Source organism: Orbicella franksi, chromosome 11 (genome assembly GCF_964199315.1).
Source record: "Orbicella franksi chromosome 11, jaOrbFran1.1, whole genome shotgun sequence".
NCBI classification, from domain to species: Eukaryota; Metazoa; Cnidaria; class Anthozoa; order Scleractinia; family Merulinidae; genus Orbicella; species Orbicella franksi.
The window spans coordinates 1,551,829-1,572,794 of NC_138155.1; the positions used below are offsets into that span (position 1 = coordinate 1,551,829).

General features: G+C 40.3%; 3 protein-coding genes across 10 annotated transcripts in view; all 3 read left to right on the top strand.

The window, feature by feature from the left end:
* The window catches only part of LOC145502758 (uncharacterized), a 274,518-nt gene that overhangs the window by 24,359 nt on the left and 229,193 nt on the right, over positions 1–20,966 (top strand). The window lies entirely within an intron of this gene.
* The window catches only part of LOC145502762 (uncharacterized), a 263,593-nt gene continuing 250,454 nt past the window's right edge, over positions 7,828–20,966 (top strand). For 4 of the 8 annotated variants that reach the window (XM_081482125.1, XM_081482124.1, XM_081482127.1 and 1 more), the window contains exon 1: positions 9,479–9,557. Coding sequence is in view for 2 of the 8 variants with exons in the window: in XM_081482132.1 (XP_081338258.1) it covers positions 14,727–14,790; positions 15,051–15,508 (522 nt within the window). In the remaining 6 variants the exon portion in view is untranslated. Of the gene's footprint in view, positions 8,000–9,474; positions 9,562–14,703; positions 14,791–15,050; positions 15,776–20,966 lie in introns of those variants that run through there. The other 4 variants (XM_081482132.1, XM_081482128.1, XM_081482133.1 and 1 more) reach the window with 4 other exon arrangements.
* On the top strand, positions 18,641–19,561 carry LOC145503180 (uncharacterized). The gene is made up of 2 exons (XM_081482640.1): positions 18,641–18,844; positions 19,099–19,561. Exons 1-2 carry the CDS (start codon positions 18,715–18,717, stop codon positions 19,557–19,559), a joined length of 591 nt encoding a protein of 196 aa, XP_081338766.1. The 5' UTR covers positions 18,641–18,714; the 3' UTR covers positions 19,560–19,561.

The following is a 20,966-nucleotide window of genomic DNA, read 5'->3' on the forward strand; positions in this document are numbered from 1 at the left end:
ATTTTAATGACAAAAAGTGTGCAATTTTGTTGCAAGATCATTGTTGAGGTCTTCCTGGTATTGCAGTCAAAAATGGGAAGAACATTTTGTCTGGTTGAATGAGATGCATAGGCTGAGATGGCTGTGGCTTTTTTGCCCGAGTCCAAATATAAATAGCCAAAAATCTAGAGATTAGTATCAAGATGATCAGTGATTTTATTAAGAACATTGTCTTTGCTATCAAACCCATTGAGATATGCAGATAGATGGAGTCATCCTAGTGTTGCACATACAACAATTTGCACATTCCAACGCGTGGGCACGGACTTCACTTTCACTGTTTGTACTACGTCTAAGAACTTAGTTTTGCATATTAAAGTTACTTGATCGATTGCACGGTATGGTGCAACATGCATGGTGGCAGGGAGTTGAAAATATTTAAACCGTTCTTGATCGGAACTCTGGAACAACACGATGGCGTCTCCCAGTTCTCCGTTTCCGAGTCTCAAAACAACGGGCGACAACAAACACGATATGGAATTGTACGTAGAAGATTTAATCGATGGTTGTGTAATGCATCAGAACTGGTACGACCCAGCGAAGGAAACTGAAGCGGCGACATGGATTAAACCGGACAAAGCGATCGCTTGCCTTGGAGCATCTCTGCATGTCTCCAGCTGCGAGATCGACATGCAAGTAAAGTTTGGGGCTGACCGAAGAGAATCAAGAGTGAAACCTGACCTTGTTGTGGCTGCGCTAAGAGATTCTTATGGCGCTGGTATCGGCGTTTCAGGCGAACGACAGAAATTTCTTGGCTTTATTCAAGAGGAAAGCGAACCTATTGTCTACTGGGAAACTAGAATCTGCGACCACTGAAGGTGCACAAATCAGGTTGGAGGGTACTAGAAAATAGTGGGTTGTCATGGGAACGGAATTTTTTATAGCCTTAGATGTGTTGCACGTAGGACTATTAGCCTGCCAAGTTACGAAGGTTTCTACTGGAAATTGACCGAGATAGCGCTACTTGATACTTGATGTAATATTTAGCTGAGTTATATGACGTAAATTAAGATTAAGATAGCTGTTCAATGTTCATGTTCATTCCAATGAGGTGTCAAACACTGGTAATGAGTTCAGTGTCTGTTCAAAGCCTAAACAAATACTTTTGCGCGAATGGAGTCTGACTGTGTGTTAAGGCTCGGTTTCTTCTTGCGAATCCACAACATTTCGTGGATCAAGCAATCGAACTTTCCCTGACATTTCTTTAGGATCTTAAAGTTGTTAGTCAGGTCACCAACTGTATCAACTCGGTGTTCATTTTGAAGGTGTTTTCCGATGGCGGTAAATCGGTGTTCCTCAATGCGCTTGTAAAGATGACGGCTAGTGTAACCGACGTATTCTGCATCACACAGATCACATATATAGTTATAAACAACGCACTGTTGATTGATCAAAGGTGGTTTTGGCTCTTGTACTTTGAGATCATCGCCAATTTTACGGCTTCTGAACACCGGCTGTAGTTTGTGATCAAGTTTATTACTCAAGTCCGAGAGATGTTTCTTTACTATGTCCGCTGATTTCTGGTCTTTAAAAGGCAGGACAATGCGGTAGATATTCTCTGTTGGAGGCGTCGATCTTGTGTCTGGTGACATTTTCCTTCGCTGATGAGATTCGCAATCTGAGCCTCAACGAATCTGACATCCTAGTATCTTATGATGTCTCTTCGCTATTTACGAACGTCCCACTACAAGAAACCATCGAGATCCTTGCTGATAGAGCTTTTGTTGACAACTGGTTTAACAAAACACACCATCTAAACATCAGCAAAGCTGATCTAATTGAACTGTTGTCAGTAGCAACAAAGGACCAGCTATTTCAATTTAACGGTCAACTCTACCAACAAATTGATGGCGTAGCGATGGGCTCTCCCTTGGGTCCCCTAATGGCCAATACTTTTCTTTGTTCTATCGAGGAAAAGCTACAAAACGAGAACAAGTTGCCAGACTTCTACAGACGCTACGTGGATGATACACTAGCCACAATGAAAGACATACCAACCGCAGAAGCCTTTCTGAAGACTTTGAACAACTGTCATCCATCCATATCCTTCACCATGGAGATCGCATCTAACGGTAAACTACCATTTGTCGGCATTGAAATATGCAAGAAGGGCTGCAAGCTGGTAACAAGTGTTTACCGTAAACCCACAAACACTGGTCTCCTCTTACACCACCAAAGTCATGTCGACAACCGCTATAAAAGATCTTTAGTTAAAACCATGTTAAACCGTGCTTACCGCTTGTCCTCAACATGGGAACTATTCTCAACAGAATGCGAACGCCTTAAACTGATCTTTTCTAACCTCAAGTACTCAGATTCTCTTGTGAACTCCACCATCACCCGTTTCGTTAATTCAGTGATGTCACCAGACACAAGATCGACGCCTCCAACAGAGAATATCTACCGCATTGTCCTGCCTTTTAAAGACCAGAAATCAGCGGACATAGTAAAGAAACATCTCTCGGACTTGAGTAATAAACTTGACCACAAACTACAGCCGGTGTTCAGAAGCCGTAAAATTGGCGATGATCTCAAAGTACAAGAGCCAAAACCACCTTTGATCAATCAACAGTGCGTTGTTTATAACTATATATGTGATCTGTGTGATGCAGAATACGTCGGTTACACTAGCCGTCATCTTTACAAGCGCATTGAGGAACACCGATTTACCGCCATCGGAAAACACCTTCAAAATGAACACCGAGTTGATACAGTTGGTGACCTGACTAACAACTTTAAGATCCTAAAGAAATGTCAGGGAAAGTTCGATTGCTTGATCCACGAAATGTTGTGGATTCGCAAGAAGAAACCGAGCCTTAACACACAGTCAGACTCCATTCGCGCAAAAGTATTTGTTTAGGCTTTGAACAGACACTGAACTCATTACCAGTGTTTGACACCTCATTGGAATGAACATGAACATTGAACAGCTATCTTATATGACGTAATCAATTATTACAATTACATATTTTACCCTTTTTTTTGAAACTCAAATATTTCCTGAACCAATGCAGATATTTGCAAACGATAGAAGGTGTTGTTAATCCTGTGTGATAAGAGTGTGTATAGTTGCTTTTAACGATAGCTTTCAACTTAAAACAGGCTGTGTTTGTAAACTTGACTCCGCACGTCAACTTAGGGGAAGAGAAATGATACTCCATTTGAAAACATCTGACTAAAACAAACTTGATGCTCACCAATATATTGGTTCTCTGGTATATCGGTGAAAACATAAAGCATACGGTATGCCTTCAGTTTTAGAAACACGGTACAACTTACCCAGCTAGACTTATTATTTCTGGTTTCAATCATAACTCTCGGTGAACAATCATGATTATTAACTAAGAAAAAACATAAACGAAGTGGCTCTTTATCCTCAATATATTCTTTCATTTAAGGAATGTCTATAATTAAAGAGAAACATCTGCAATACATATGAGTCATTGACCTAGTGTGAGATCAAGATGGCTGGATATTGGCCAAGTTCTTTTTTTGCGTGTTTATGGACCGAGACGGAGTCGAGGTCCAGAAACACGCTAAAAAAGAACGAGGCCAATATTTAGCCATCTTGATCAAACAAGCTTGGTCAATAAAGTATTTATTATATGACTATAGAGGAAGTTCTTCTTGCGGGACACGGCGGGTAGTCCCGAGCGGGCAAGATAGTTCCATCTTGCCCGTTCGGGTAGCCAATCACAGCGCAGGATTTGATTCATCTTGCCCGCTCACGGAGCTGGCCATATAATAAATGTTTATTTTTCATTCCTTAATCACTACAGTTTCTAGTACTTGGTTTTGGCTACCACCTGCGAGATTTGATCTGCCTTGTTTAAGTTCTCTAAGACTAATGTATTAGCTTGTCACATAAACCCAAATAAATTTAACCTGGTTCTTTGTTGTGGGTGGCGCGGTGACCTCATGGTGAGTGCACTCCTCTCCGGATCCAGCGTTCTGGGTCCGAGCCCTATCCGGGAACATTGCGTTGTGTTCTTGGGCAAGACACTCACTCTCACCGTGTCTCTCCACCCAGGTGTATAAATGGGTGCCAGCGAATTTAATGCTGTGGGTAACCCTACGATGGACTAGCATCCCATCCAAGGAGGAGTAGAAATACCCCTTGTCGTTTTATGCTACAGAAACTGTAGAGAAGTTCCGGCCTGACGGACCACCTGGCTCGTATGCAGACTTGACCTTTTACCTTTATCGTCCATTTGGCATTGCTTTATTAGAATTTTGATCTATTGCTTAATAGCCCATTTCCGAGTTGCCTTAAGCCTCACCATCCACTGAAGCTAGGCCTGGTGCTCAACCATTTATATGAAGATGAGTTTAATTTGCATGTGAATGAAATCTCGCTTTCATTTGAAAGGATGGACACCAAGACTCGCTTTGTTAAGAGGCTAAAAGTAATACGGAAATGGTTTCTTTTCAGCCGCGGCGTGTTAGATTAGCTGCGTTAGACTTCATCGTGAATTTTAGTTCCCTGAACCGATCAAAATTTAACGTTCATCTCTCAGTAATTTTGAAATTACGGAAACTATCGTGTGCACTTGAATTGCATCTGGAGCCCTTTTTTGTGTCTGCTGTGTTTACAATACATGTAGACACAAGTGCCCATTGCGTGCCTATATTTTCAGATTTGTGGATGTGGGGTCTTAACTCTTCGGGATAAAGAAAAAAAAAAGAGCAACTAGCCTTTTTCTGCCATTGTTGCAATTCAGCTTACCAATAATAAGGAGAGATTTACTTGGCCTCTTCGTAATCAAAAGCTAAAAATGTTCGCTGGCTAAGATATTTCAAAAAATAACATAAGCTTTTGGCTGTCAATCTACAGCCTTCGACGGATAAAAATGGAATGCAAAATGATAAAATATATGCAAGAAAAGGCGAGATAAGAATAATAAGAACAAAAGCAAAGTATAAACGTGTAAATAGGTGACTATTAATGAAGTGTATTATCGTTTGTCACACGATGTAGTCACTTTAGATGTAGATCGCGAAGTTTCGACTGCTTACTGCCAGTCTTCTTCAGGCGATAAGGTCGACTGATTGCACGGTATCATTTATATCACAAAGGTCGGCTGTGATTGGTGCATTTCGATCCTCCTATTGTTTCATTGTTCCGACGAGAAGCGGTTCCCTCAGTGGTCCGCTGTTGTACCGTTCTCCTGTTGTTGTGTTTTTTGATCGTGAGCATCCATGCTTCAGGAATTTCAATTCCACTGTCCCTGCTGATGTTATTAGGGTGAAGTCTTATGTGAATAGCTTCCTTGACCCTGCGTGTGTACCAGTGAGGATCTCGATCAATAAACTTGACCTCATTCCAGATAGGATAGTGGCCGGTCTCGTAGGCGTGTTCAGAAACGGCGGAGGTCTGGTTACGGGCGAGTTGTATATCCCTGTCGTGTTCTTTGATCCTCTCCTGCATAGATGTCCCTGTTTCTCCGATGTAGACTTTGCCGCACTCACAGGGAACCCTGTAGACAACACCATCCTGTTTAGCCGGGTTGACGGTGTCCTTTGGTCGCACTAAGTGTGACCGAAGAGTCGTGTCGGACGTGAAGACGGTGCGAATGCCTTGCTGTTCTAGGTAGCGGCGGAGAGACTCCGAAACTCCTTGGACATAAGGTAAAACGGCGGTGGATTTAAATTCCGCGACGGGCTCTCTTCTTGGGCTTGTTCGTGCCTTTGTGATCTTCTGTACAAACGAGGAGGGATATCCGTTAGAAACAAGTACAGATGATAGATGTTTCTTCTCTTCAGCGATTACTGATGGTTTGGTCACGAGACGTTTAACCCGGTCGTACAGACACGTCACAATACCGCGCTTTACTGACTGAGGGTGGTATGAATCATACGCTAGGTACTGATCAGTATGTGTTGGTTTCCTGTAGACACTGGTGGTAAGGCGGCCATCAGGTTCTCTACAAACTGACGTGTCGAGAAAGGTGATCTTGCTGTTATTCTCGATCTCCATGGTGAAACGGATTGATGGTTGTTGACTGTTTAGGTGTTGCAGGAACTCATCAACTCTTTACCGATCCAGGATGGTGAAAGTATCATCTACGTAGCGTTTCCAGATCTTAGGCTTGCAAGGTGCGGACTCTATTGCTTGTTCTTCAAATATCTCCATGTAAAGATTAGCAATAACCGCTGATACAGGGCTCCCCATGGCTGCGCCGTCTCGTTGTTCCAAAATCGATCCGTTGTACTGGAAGTACGTAGATCTTAATACGAAATCCAAGAGGTCCGCGATTTGGACTGGTGTAACTGTCGTGCGGTCAGCCAGGCCTGCGTCGTTCTCCATTTTTTGTAGTGCGGCTTATACGGCGCCCTCGATCGGTAAGTTGGTAAACAGTGACTCTACGTCGAAAGACACCATGATCTCGTGGTCCTGGATCTCTTCACTGGCGATGGTGGAGGCGAAGTCTGTTGAGTTTTTCACACGACGCAAAGTAAAACTGGCGATGTACTTACTTCTTTTTACGTGACGCGTGATTGGTGAAAAAAAAACAATTCTCCGTAATACGTGATTTAATAGAAAAATTCAGCGTGATCCGTGATTGGTACCCCACCTTTGCCACCCTCTCTATAACTCGAGTCATTGGATGTTCAAGCTAGAGGCCAAACAATTTACAATTGCTGGAAGTTAAATGAAGTATCTATCTACCTATCTATCTACATATCTATCTCCCTGGAGTCAGAACGGGGAATTCCAAGTCTTTAAAATCTTAAATGTGTCATATTCAAAATTGATTTGCCTGTCGCAAGAGAACGAGTTTGGTAAATTGCTAATTGTAACTTGCAGTAGTCGCCAAACTTCCATATTATTTTCCGTTTGTGCCAGTGAATTTTGTCGCAGTGTCTGGCGATTTCCCTGATCTGTAGCACACTAATTAAGAAAACCCCATCACTATGATTTGCTTCCCTACTAGAAAAAGCAGTGTTTAGGAGGGCAAATGTTCATCCTCTATAAAGTTCTGCCCTGCATGCATGTTATCGTACCAATTAGGAAAAATGTTTTCCCAGCTGACAAAACTTTTCCTTTGGTGATCATTCACTCATTTCGTCTCATCGACATTTACATTTTTAACTTTGTATTGCTCTTTGCTGGGAAAATGAGATTGATTTGATCTCTGTTAGCTACAAGGATTTAAACCGATGGAAAGCTTTGTGAAAAAATGCGTCACTCTTTACGTCAGAGATGAACCTGAGAGCCGGAAATGAGAAACATTCTCTCAAGGTGAGATCCACACATCGTCAAACGGAGTATTTTAAGTTAAAGTAAAACTTTCCTTCGTGTTCCTGATTGTAAATTAAAAGATTGGACAATAACAGGAAGAGACATCAATTTTCCTTGTCACAGGATCCTAAATTTACAATAAAAGGAAATTCTAAATGCTGAGTTGACCCTTACTTTTTTCCCGTTTCGTGCTTAATTCGTGATTACAGAATCATTTATTATTAGGAATAGGAGAAGATCAAATTCTTTTTACTAGCTAAGTTTATCTTTGAAGAAAGAGCCTGTGATCCCCAGTGAAGACTTTGGAGTATCGAATTTAACAAGAAGTGTTTCAAAGCAGTGTTTCTTTTGACGATCCTGTGGCAAGGAAAATTGATGTCCCTTCCTGTTATTTTCCAATCTATTAATTGCCCAAACAGGATACATTTTAAATCCTCGCAATGTAGTGAGCCATTCCTAAAGTATTATTTACGACCTTTGTCACTGAAGCTGATATTTTGTTCATGTTGACCATGGCAATTTTAGTCATCCGGTCATCTCGTGACTACAGGTCATTCAAGTTGCGTCAAGAACGGAAGTAGGTTTATTATATGACGCTTTACAAGAAAAATTTTACTTTCACTTTTCCAGTCCATTCAAGGTGCAGCTTGCGTTCACAACACTGATTAGCAAAACCAAACGAGTGATACATCTTGGGACCGTAAAAGCCAATTTTAAGTACGTGCAAGTTCCCTGTTAGACTCCCATTTTAAATTTCATTAAAATAATTTTAGCACTCGGATTGAACCAATGTGGGTACGGTAATATATGTGTCGCATTGAACAAACTGTGTCTTTACGTGATCCAATGTTTTCTTGTTTTAGTTTTTTACGTGTTTAATTTAAAGTAAGTACTGATTTGATCATTCAGTGTTATCAATGGTGTAAATTCAAGCGGTTTTTCATATGCATTTATTTTTTAGTTAGATCTTTAAGTTTTTATAAGTCGACTCATTAGATGTTCAAGCCGGAGGACTAACAAGCCTTATTTGCTCAAAGTTAAATGAAGTATCTTTCTACATGTCTATATACCTGGAGTTGAAACAGCAAATTCTAAGTCTTTAAATTCTTAAATATGTCGTATTCAAAATTGATTTGCCTGGCGAAAGACAATGAGTTCGGTAAATTGCCAATTGTAATTTGCAGTAGTCGCCAAACGTCCATAGTCTTTGTTCTTGTGCAAGTGAATTTTGTCGCAGAGTGTCTGGCGATTTCCATGACTTGCTGTAGCACACAAATTAAGAAAAACCCATCACTATGATTTGATTCCCTGGTAGAAAAAGCAGCGTTTAGGATGTTTCACCCTCTGTAAAGTTCCGCCCTATTATCGTACCAATTGGAAAAAATGTTTTCACTGTAAACAATATTTTTCCGTTGGTGATCGTTCACTCATTTCGTCTGATCGACATTTTTAATTTCTATTGCTTTTTGGGGGGGGAATTGTTATTGATCTCTGCTAGCTACAAGGCTGTAAACCGATTGAAAGCACTGTAAAATAATGTGTCACTGTCTACGTCAGAGCGCATGGAACCAGCGCCAGAAATGAGCAACATTCTCTCACGGGGAGATCCACACATCGTCAAACGGAGTATTTTAAGTTAAAGGAAAAATTTTATTTCGTACTCCTGATTGTAACAAGATTGGAAAATAACAGGAAGGGACATCAATTTTCCTTGTCACAGGTTCCTAAATTTACTAAAAGGAAACTCCAGATGCTAGTTGACCCTTATTTTTTCCCGTTTCGTGCTTAATTCGTGATAACAGATTGATTTTTTATTAGGAAGACGAGGAGATCAAAATATCTTCACTCGCTTAGTTTAACTTTGAAGAACAAGCCCGTGAGCCAAATAGACTTTGCAACATCGAATTCAACAAGACTTTTATGTACACGTAAATATGACGTGTTTTCAAAGTGTTTCTTTTAAGAACGTGCTTACCCAAAGAGGATACATTTCAAATGCTCTCAATGCAGTGGGACATTCCAAAGTATGATTTACGACCTTTGTCACTGAAGCTGTTATTTTGTTTATTTTGATCATGGCAATTTTAATCATCCGATCATCTCGTGACTACAAGTCATCAAGATGCGTCAAGTACGGAAGTAGGTATATTATCTGATACTTTACAAGAAAAATTTTACATTCACTTTTCCAGTCCATTCAAGGTGCAGCTTGCGTTCACAACACTGATTAGCAAAACCAAACGAGTGATACATCTTGGGACCGTAAAAGCCGATTGTAAGTACGTGCAAGTTCCCTGTTAGACTCCCATTTTAAATTTCATTAAAATAATTTTAGAACTCGGATTGAACCAATGTGAGTACGGTAATATATGTGTCGCATTGAACAAACTGTGTCTTTACGTGATCCAATGTTTTCTTATTTTACGTGTTTAATTTAAAGTAAGTACTGATTTGATCATTCAGTGTTATCAATGGTGCAAATTCAAGCGGTTTTTCATATGCATTTATTATTTAGTTAGATCTTTAAGTTTTAATAAGTCGACTCATTAGATGTTCAAGCCGGAGGAGTAACGAGCCTTATTTGCTCAAAGTTAAATGAAGTATCTTTCTACATGTCTATTTACCTGGGGTTGAAACAGCAAATTCTAAGTCTTTAAATTCTTAAATATGTCGTATTCAGAATTGATTTGCCTGGCGAAAGACAATGAGTTCGGTAAATTGCCAATTGTAATTTGCAGTAGTCGCCAAACATCTATGTTCTTTGTTCTCGTGCAAGTGAATTTCTTTTTTTCCATGATCTGTAGCACACAAATTGAGAAATCTCCATCACTATAATTTGCTTCCCTAGTAGAAAAAGTAGTGTTTAGGATCGCAAATGTTTCACCCTCTATAAAGTTCCGCCCTGTTATCGATCGTACCAATTGGAAAAAATGTTTTCACTGTAAACAATATTTTTCCTTTCGCGATCGTTCACTCATTTCGTCTGATCAACATTTTTAATTTGTATTGTTTTTTGGGGGAAATGTTATTTGATCTCTGCTAGCTACAAGGGTGTAAACCGGTGGAATGCACTGTGAAAAAATGCGTCACTTTTTACGTCAGAGTGGGCCAGCACTGGAAAAATGAGCAACATTCTCTCAAGGAGAGATCCACACATCGTCAAACGGAGTATTTTAAGTTAAAGGAAAAAGTTTAATTCTTGCTCCTGATTGTAACAAGATTGGAAAATAACAGGAAGGGACGTCAATTTTCCTTGTCACAGGATCCTAAATTTACTGAAAGGAAACTCTAGATGCTTGTTGACCCTTATTTTTTCCCCGTTTCGTGCTTAATTCGTGATAACAGAGTCATTTATTATTAGGAAGACGAGGAAATCAAAATCTCTTCACTCGCTTAGTTTAACTTTGAAGAACAAGTCTGTTAGCCCCAGTGAAGACTTTGGAGTATCGAATTTAACAAGACTTTTGTGTACACGTAAATAAGAAGTGTTTCAAAGCAGTGTTTCTTTTGAGCACGTGCTTGCCCGAAGAGGATACAATTCAAATGCTCTCGATGTAGTGAGACATTCCTAAAGTATGATTTACGATCTTTGTCACTGAAGCTGATATTTTGTTCATGTTGATCATGGCAATTTTAGTCATCCGGTCATCTCGTGATGCGTCATTCAAGATGCGTCAATTATGGCAGTAAGTATATTATACAACGTTTACTAGTAAAATTTTACTTTCAGTTTTCCAGTCCATTCAAGGCGCAATTTGCTTTCAGAAGACTGATTAGCAAAACCAAACGAGCGAGAAATTTTAAGGAACGTAGAACCAATTGGAAGTAAGTGCAAGTTACTGTTTAATTATGGGAATAATTTTAGGACGCGGATTAAACCAATATAAGTATGATAATTAATTGTTGCATTGAACAAAATGTCTCAGTATCTTATAAATTAAGTTTAATATAAGAAATTATTTATGTAGTTAGATATTAGAGTTTCTATAAATAAACTCATCAACCGTGTAAGCTAAAGGCCTAACAAACTCCAGCTGCTCGTAGTTAAATTAAGTATCTATCTACCTGAAATCTCAACGGGAAATTCCAAGTCTTGAAGCCCTCAGATATGTAATATTCAAAATTGATTTACCTGTCGAAAGAGAATTAGGTAAATTGCCAATAGTAGTTTACAGTAGTCGCCAAACTCGTTCTAATTTTCCTCGCTCTCGTAGAAGTGGATTTTCCCGCGGAGTGTTTTTCAATTTCCATGATCTGCAGCACACAAATTCAAAAACTAATGCTATCACTATAATTTGCTTTCCTTGTAGAAAAAGCAAGGGGTAGGAGCGTCAAAGTTTCATTTTTTATAACGTAAAGCCCGGGGGGGGGGATACTTTGAGAATTTCTGGGTGGGGATTTGCCGCTGAGACCCTGGAACCCTTAGCCTATACCAGAGCTAGTTCAGCTGAATTTTGCTACCCTATACTAGAGTAAACTCACCAAATCCCCCCATGTATCGACACTGTTGAGGCTGATTTGCGTAAATTTACGCTTGCCGGTTTGATTTTTTTAATATATTTTTGAGTGGCAATTCCTGGTTTCCTTGGTCTAGATAAGATCTTCAACCAACTAGTCAGTTTTGTGAAAAATGATACCCTATTCTAGACCCAAACACTCTGATTTATTTACCCTATCCTAGAGTAAACTGCTTGAAAACCATACCCTTCACAGCGGCACATACCTATATAGCCCATATATGGCAGTGCCCCCCCCTCCCCCCGGGCTTAAAGCGCTGTTATCGTGCCAATGGGCAGAATTTGTATCTGTTAATAGTATGCTTCCTTTGGTGAGTTTTCACTAGTTTCGTCTGACCGACATGTTCAATTTTGTATTGCTCTTTTGTGGGGAAATGAGATTTGATCTCTGCTAGCTACAGGCGTTTAAACCGCTGTAAAGCACTGTGGAATAATAAGTCATTGTTTAGGTAAGGGTGAAACCAGCGCCGGAAATGAGCAGCATTCTCTGAAATACAGTAAATGGTTTGAACCCAGGAGTATCGGTAGTTCGTATAGTGTGATCGTCCGGGTGAGTGTAGTTCTGAAAAGAACTGGTGTTGGTGACTGACGTTTCGACAACCTGAGGGGAAGTCATCTTCAGAGTCAAGTGAATAGTGTTTGTCAGTTGATGATCTTATAAGTCTGGTCCGTTGAACGTGATTGGTCAGTATAGCCATGATGGTATTGGCTGAAAGACTCGTGTAAAGTTTGTCATCAGTCATTGGTGGGTTTCGATCCGTCCGTTGTTAGTCAAATAGGTCGGACATCGTGAAACGGTGCAATTTCATGTGAAGTCATTTGAAACTTTTTTTGCGCTAATTGTAAAGAAGCATTATTAAAAAATTCACCATAACAGGAAGGAAAATTAACTTGCCTTGAAACAGGATGCTAAATTTAGTGAAGGGAAACTCTAGATATAGCAATGGGTGGGAACGTCCTTAATATCACACTTTTGGAAGTAGAGATCGTTAACAGATTTTATTTGAATTCCTGGAACCTTTACATGAGAATAAGACATATTTTCTTCTCTCTTTTATTTGTCTTATGAAATTTTGGTATTAGATTTAACTTTCACAGGATAGAAACTGGTTTAATACCTCGTCAGACAAATTCTGGCGTTATACATTTGGAAACAATGAACTTAAGTAGCAATAGCAGCATAAAGTCATTACAAATTATAATATAAAAAGGACCCTGCGCGCGTTCTGATTGGTCAAAAACCCATCTTTTATCAGAGTATAAAACATAGAAAAAGCGTGTTGTATTATTTTTTGCCACATTACGTCTATATCATAAAGCAAATGCAGAAGCCTAAGCCTACTCCGGACATTTGAGAACACTCGAGAAATGTAGAAAATACTCGCCTGTGGCTCGTGTTTTCTACATTTCCCTCGTGTTCTCAAATGCCCATCGTGTTTTATCACAGTGTAATACACGGCTTAGGCTTCTGTATTTGTTAAATAATGATTGACGCAGCAATGCCTAATCTAATAATGACAAAACAAATTGTACCTAGCACAATAACTACATACATACAAAAGCGCCAAGTGCATCTAAAGGAATTATAGAACAAAAGCAAAAGATAAAAAAAGACGTTCGTTAATATCATAATATCCAACTGGCCATTCTAGTTTTGTCGTTTATTGGTTTGAGTTTTCAGGACGTTCAGAGTCGGGTGCCAACTTGTCTTGCCAATCGATAGGAATCGATGAATTGCTTTTCTGCGACTATCGATTGACCATCGATTGATCGATACCAATCGATACCGATTAACTAATTTTATCGATTAATATCGATCCATCAACTGCTTTTCCGATCGTCGATTTCCATCGATTGGACACCCCAGAATATGTTCGTGTGAGTCCCTTTTTTCCTACTCAGTGCTTGTCGAGACCTCACCTTGCATTAGATATATATTCGAAATGATGGCAGTTTGAGTTGTATTCTCGCCCTATTAACATATGAGCATAGGCGATGGAGAATCTGCTTTCGCGTCCCGTTATTTCAGCAAAATAACAGTTGACAACTACCAATATCACCGACAGTCGACCGATACACCACCGATTGCTGATTGCAACATATCGGTCGACGTGTCGGCCGAGTGTCGACCGACATGCCGACCAAGTGCCGACCGATAGTGTCGACCGACGGTCAATCAACTTGAAGAACACGTGGACCGACACTCGGCCGACTCTCGGTCGACAGACGCCTTAATTCCACATGACCCTGTATTTTTCCCTTCTAGTGCTTAATTCGTGATTACAAAGTCATTTATTATTCGGAAGATGATGAGATAAAAATGCTTTCATTCCCGTATTTTAAGTTTTGAGAACAAACCTTTGAACCGCCCCGAAGACTTCCGAGGGTAACCAGAGTTTTATGTACAGGTATACAAGACACGTTCCACAAAAGAAATATACTCTATGCGCGAAATCAAGGTCGATTTGTTTTAAGCAGAAACAGGATCATAATTTGAACTCACATGTTTGGCTAATTCAGTTGTCTGACAAAAGAGAAGTAAAGCTCCTTGCACTACAGTGCAAATCGACAAAAAAAAAAATTCTTTTCGTTTTCAAAGCAATATTGATATCCTCTTAGATCTTTCTCTCATTTTGTCTGACCGACATTTTGTTTTGTTATCACTGAAGAAATAATATTTGATCACTGTTGGGTAGAAGAAGCTGCAAGACGATGAAGATGTAAAGCATTGTGAAATATTTCATGGCTGTTTGTTGATCCTAATTTTCTCACTGATCCTTTGTTCTTACTGTTCCATTTTCCTACTGATCTTACGTTCCTACTTATCCCTTTGTTTCGACTTATCCTACGTTCGGACTGCTTCTGTACTTCTAATCTCTCTGCTATGATTATTTTATTTTCTAGATTTTCGTACCGTGCTGCACATCATGGACCAAAGGTTAATTTTTGTGGCTATGATGCTCTTGATAGTCCCTTCCATTGCTGCATTGGGTAACAAGACGTTTATTTTATTTATTTACTTTTTTTGTTTAAAATCTGTATCAGTTAAATTTAGTCGAGATAATTTTTTTTGGAGGCGGGGATAGCTGAAAGTGTGAAAAAGAAAGGAAAAGAGCATTGCAACTTGCAAAAAGAGTCAGTATTTGAGTACGAAACAATAGTTTGAAAATGACGCGATTTATTTTATAAATGTAAGTTTGTACATCAATTCACTGATTTATTTACTAACTCTTCCACTCATATATCTTTAGATTCCTGGGTCAAAGTGAATTCCCGTCCTGTATGTTTTGGCGCCAAGGATAACACGTTTGGCAGTTTCAACGTTCCTTACGGTGGCAAGATAGCAGCTGTAAAATTGGTCTACCTAAGCGGTTACGTGACCTGCGCTAAAAGCGTATTTTCCTACTGGTCTTTCTGGGGCTGTGGTAACCATCCTTCAGTACCAAAACACGTTAATGTAATCATAACAACTTCAAGCAATACCATTATTACGCCAGTAAGCCCGTTCCTCAAGGATCACCCTGGAAAGTGGTACGAGTTACCCGAATATAACTCGTTTTCTCCTGAGATTATCCTGCCGCGTTTTTCTCCTTACTCGGTGAGCTCGGGCCAAGAGTTGCGAGTGTGGTATGGTGAGGATTTGGCGGGCTACACTGAAAGCGACAATGGAGGACTGGTCTGCTGTGATGTTTATGGCCTCTATATCTAAAAATACTGGCACGTTTTCAGTTACAAGAATCAGGCAAATTTTTTGACTGAAAGTATTCAATTTTCACTTTCTAGTTGCAGCAATTAAGAGCTCAATTAATTCTTGTAATATTTAGTATTAGAGAAATTGCTTAATGTACTTGAAGGGAAAGGGAAACCGGAGATAAGAAATGTAGAAAGCTGTTAAACGAATGTGTTTAAAGTAAGTGATTTGATGACAATATTATTGTACACCATAAGGCTAAGCACATAAGCAAGCTAAAATAAAACGAGGACATAAATGAAAAAAAAGTTGTTCATCGTTTCTCTTCTGCTTTACAGTTGCTAGGGTCATGACGGAATGCCTCATTTTCGAAATAAGGTGCAGAAATAAGGAGCAGAAATAAGGTGCAGAAATAAGATGCAGAAATAAGATGCAGAAATAAGGTGCAAAAATAAGGTGCAGAAATAAGGTGCAGAAATAAAATGCAGAAATAAGGTGCAGAAAAAAGATGCAGAAATAAGGTGCAAAAATAAGGTGCAAAAATAAGGTGCAAAAATAAGGTGGAGAAATAAGATGCAGAAATAGGGTGCAGAAATAAGGTGCAAAAATAAGGTGCAGAAATAAGATGCAAAAATAAGGCACAGAAAAAAGATGCAGAAATAAGGTGTAGAAATATGGTGCAGAATCCCGTGCAAAATTAAATGTGTAGCCGTGCAAGAAAAGTCACAATGTGCATGGAACTAGGATTTAGTAAGGACTGCGGAAACCATTTTAAAATGGTAGGGCTAGGGCTAAGAAACATGGCCAACGAAAAATATGTGTCAGCCAGCAGTTTTGCAAAAGCATTTTGAGGAGATAATCTGGACGATCATATAAATTTTTTCTTTGTCAAATATGAAAAGGCCAAGTAAATCTCTCTTTACTATTGTTAAGACGAACTACAACAATGGCAGGAAAATGATACTTGCTCTTTTTTTTCTTTATCCCGTAGAGTTAAGACCCCACATCCACAAATCTAAAAATATAGGCACCCAATGGGTACTTGTGTCTGCATGTATTGTAAACATAGCAGATTCAAAAATAGAGCTCGAAATGCAATTCAGGCGCACACGATAGTTTCCATAACTTCTAAACGTAGTGAGAGATGAATTTGGATCGGCTTTAGGGGACTAAAATTCATGATCAAGTATAACGCAGTTGGCGTGCAAATCTACCACGCCACTTGAAAATAAGTCATTTCCGTATTACCTTTAGCCTGTTTCACAAAGCGAGTCCAGGGGGGCCATCCTTTCAAATGAAAACGAGATTTCGTTCACATGCAAATTAAACTCATTGTCATATGAATGGTTGGAACACCAGGCCGGCCTCGCTTGGATAGTGAGGCTTGAGGCAACTCGGAAATGGGCTATTAGGCAATAGATTGACATGTAAGAATCAACTTTTCCTGTGTACAAAATTTTAATAAACCAATGCCAAATGGACGATGAAGGTAAAACGTCAAGTCTGCATAGGAGCCAAGTGCCCCGTCAGGCCGGACCTTATCCCGGTTTCTGCAGTGTGAAGCGACTAGGAGTTTTTTTTTTCCCACCATGGATGGGATTCTAGTCCATCGCAGGGTTACCCACAGCATTAAGTTCGCCGTTACCCATTTATAAATCTGGGTGGAGAGAGGCACTGTGAGAATAAAGCTGTGTCTTGCCCAATAACACAATGCAATGTCACCCTATAGGGCTCGCACACGGACCGCTGGATCCGGAGACGAGCGCACTAACCGTGAGGCCACCGCGTCTCCTACAATAAATTATTTACGTTAATGTGACAAGCTAACACATTAGTCTCCGAGAGCTTAAACAAGGCATGCAGATCAAATCCTGCAGGTGGTGGCCAAAACCGAGTAGCAACTGTTATGATTATGGACTGAAAAATAAACAATATTGATCGCAGCTGTTTCTCTTTTAGCTTTTAAAAATTCATCAAAGGAGAAAAAAGATATTGATGATAAAGAGCCACTTAGGTTTTATTTGAGCTAAGGTGATAATCGTGAGTGATTACCGAGAGTTGAGATCGAAACGATAAATAATAAACCTAGCTGAGTAAGTTGTACTGTGTTTCGAAAACTGAAGGCATACCGTATGCTCTACGTTTTCACCGATATACCAGAGAAAGTCGTCCTCAAAAAAAGTGTAAAAGTGTATGCAACAATGACGAGAGGTATTGTGGGTAGTCATAGTTATCCGTTGTTTGATTGAAGTTCACGGTGATTCACTGTGACAGAATTTAAACACTATGAACTTAGGGGAAGTGAAGTGATACTCCATTTAAAAACACCCGACTAAAACAAACTTGATGCTCACATTTCAAGTCTTCTTTTCGTTCGACATGTTAAGATGGTGTGAAGTCAGGATTACAAACACAGCCTGTTTTAAGTTGAAAGCTATCGTTAAAAGCTATTATACACACTCTTAACCTATCCTGATTTATTTGCACAGGCAAAGTTGACTCTCTGACATTTTAAGTTATTGGTTATAAATAAAGCTAAATTTGAAAAGGTGTACATCGTTTCTGGGTAAACAGTTGTAGAAACACACGTTGAAAGAAAGCTTATATCACAATCTGTCGAAAAATGCTGTCGGTTTTAATTTATTTAGATGGCGTTCCCAAACCACTAATGGACTACGTTTTGACAACAAATTATCACAAACAAATGAAAAGAGTTGGCAATGTTTGACTTCACTCAATTAAGCAAATCCACAGATTACCTAAAAAGTCTTAAGAAAAACTCTTTCACTGAAGAAATTTTAATCACTGTTCAAAGAAGAATAAGTATTGACGGAGTAGTTATTATCGTCTCTTGGTATTGCTGAAAGCTTTATTCAAGTTATTTTTAATCGCTATTATTATTTTTTTGCTTTTTTTCGTTCCTCACCCAGTTTGGTGCTAAACTGACAACGCTGTTATTCTCTTCTGTTTTATGTTTAAGCTTTTTATCGCTTATTATTACTGTTAATTTAAAGCTAAGTGACTTAGCCGCTGAAAAGGAAAAACCTAGAATTTTGCAGATCTCCAATCTCAGCTATCAGTTGCAAGAACGAGTAATATTTCAGCTTTGGTAAAATTTTGATCCATCATTTAATCTAAACACCACCTAGATTCTCGTTCCATCCTACTACAGAAAATTATTTTCCGTATATTTACAGAACTAAGGACCTCCTTTTCACGATTCCATGATCAGACATTTCTCATCTCATTTCTATGGTTATTTTTTAGACTCCCGTACCGCACGACAAGTCATGGATCAAAGGCTAATTTTTGTGGCTATGATGCTTTTCATAGTCCCTTCCACTGCAGCACTGAGTAAGAATCTCTCTCTCTCTTTTCTTGTTTTTTGTATTTTTAATGAGTTTAATTTCGTCGAGATAAAGTTTTTTGAGGCGGGCAATGAAACTTCAAAGAAGAGTCAGTCAGTTTGGGTACGACAAGAGCGTCTTTTCGGTACAGTATTATGACTAATTGAAAATAACGAGATTAATTTTCATTCATTACTGATAATGTAGTTTTCAATTACTAATTCGTTCACTCACATATTTTCACTTTCCTTGGCTATTCAGATCCCTGGGTTAAAGCGAATATCCATCCTGTGTGTTTCGGCGCAAGGGATAGCAAGTATGGCAGTTTCGACGTCCCTTACGGTGGCAAGATAGCCGCAGTAAAATTGATCTATCTAAGCGGTTACATGACCTGCTCTGACCAAATTTCTCACTGGTCTTTCTGGGGCTGTGGTAACCATCCTTCAGTTAAAAAACACGTCAGTCTTGCCATCACAACATCAAGCAATGCCCTCCTTATGCCACCAAACCCGTTTTTCACGCACGCTGGGGGTGCTGGAAAGTGGTCCGAGTTACCCGGATATAACTCGTTTTCCCCTGAGATTATCCTGCCGCGTTTTTCTCCTTACTCGGTGAGCTCGGGCCAAGAATTACGGCTGTGGTATGGTGAGGATTTGGTGGGCTACACTGAAAGCGATAATGCAGGACGGGTCTGCTGTAATGTTTATGTTCTGTACGTCTGATAACAGTCCTGGCAAGTTTCAGTTTCAAGTTTCACGTCTTTGGAGGCCGCGCAGTCGTCGAGGATTATGAGCGTGTTGGTGCCCTCGGAAAGCCATCTCACGAGCTTCAACCACCTTTCCACGTCGTGCTGCTCACAGACTATCACATCCATTCTCGGATCGTTTTCGCCAAGCCAGTGGTAGGTCTTGTTGTGCGTGAACGTCGGACAGATGAGAACGATGTAATCGAACTTTCCGCGGAACGGGCCGTAGAGCTGGTCCACCACGAACTTCGATTTGCCAGAATTAGTCGGCCCCACGCTGAGAGCGTTGAAGGGTATCTTGCTGGGGTCCATGTTCATATTCAATATTGCACATCTTCAAACTGTCTGCCCATAAGGCTTAACTGGGCGTCGGAGATGATGAATACGTGGCATTTCACGTCGCCTGAGCCTTCGGTTTTCCGCTCAATTTCCAGCTGGACACCGTCCGTACTGTTCACAATGCGCGTGCCGCTGCCGTGCATCGACTGATCCGCCATCGTGCGCATATCGATCACAAGCCCGAACCTGTCACCGGTGTAAAACTTTGTCATTTCCATGTGCTCCGTTTTATTTTTTTCTTTCACGAACAAGTTGCGGGCCTCTTCCCACATGTCCTTGCCTTCGATGCCGTTGTTGTAAAGCCTGTTGGGCGAGCCGTTGACCGTGACGCTGACTTTCGTCAGATCGGGGAAGATGAATTTTTCTGAATCTCTGTCGCCCGCGGTATACGGCTCTACGAATAGGAGGAAGAGGGCTTTCAGTGACCTTCTTTGGGCGTTGACTTTGATAGTGAGCCTCGGGTCAACGTCTTTTTCGAAGGGTACCTCTTTGTCATGCATCACGTGGTCGTAAAGCAGCTCTTTGCCGCTGGTGTAAACGCTCCGCGCCTCGTCTGCCAGAGTCTTGCTGCGGATTATTTTGTGCTCGAGCTGGATGTTTTTCAGCTTGTATTTCAGCTTGGTTGTGTGTCGGTGCCTTTGACCACGTGTATTGCTTGGGCAAGTTTTACTTCGAACTTGAGGTCGTTGTAAAGGGCCTGGGGGTAGAAAACGCCGTGGTCGGTTAAGATCTGATGGTCAAGCCTGATCCGGTACTTTTTTCCGTATACCTCCGTCAGCTTGTTTTCAGCGTCGACGCCCGAGGTTTTCTTGTCTCCCGCGTCTGAGCGGATCTTGCACAGATCCTCGCTCTGAATCCCTTCGAGAATCCTGCTGTCGCGCTCTTCCTGCGAAAGGAAAAGGTCTTCGAAAGTTTTGTAGATGTCGTACCCAACCTGTCTTGCAGGATTCTTCCCGCAAACGTCACGACCAGCTTGTCAACGAGCGCCCGCGTGACGTTCTGGACGAGGAAGTTGTTGGCGTGCCCTCCAGAAAGGTCGATGTCA

Coding starts and splice junctions, on each gene's coding strand:
- LOC145503180 (XM_081482640.1), top strand. CDS start 18,715: ATGATCAGACATTTCTCATCTCATTTCTATGGTTATTTTTTAGACTCC. Junction 18,845..19,098: donor CCCTTCCACTGCAGCACTGA/GTAAGAATCTCT, acceptor TTGGCTATTCAG/ATCCCTGGGTTAAAGCGAAT.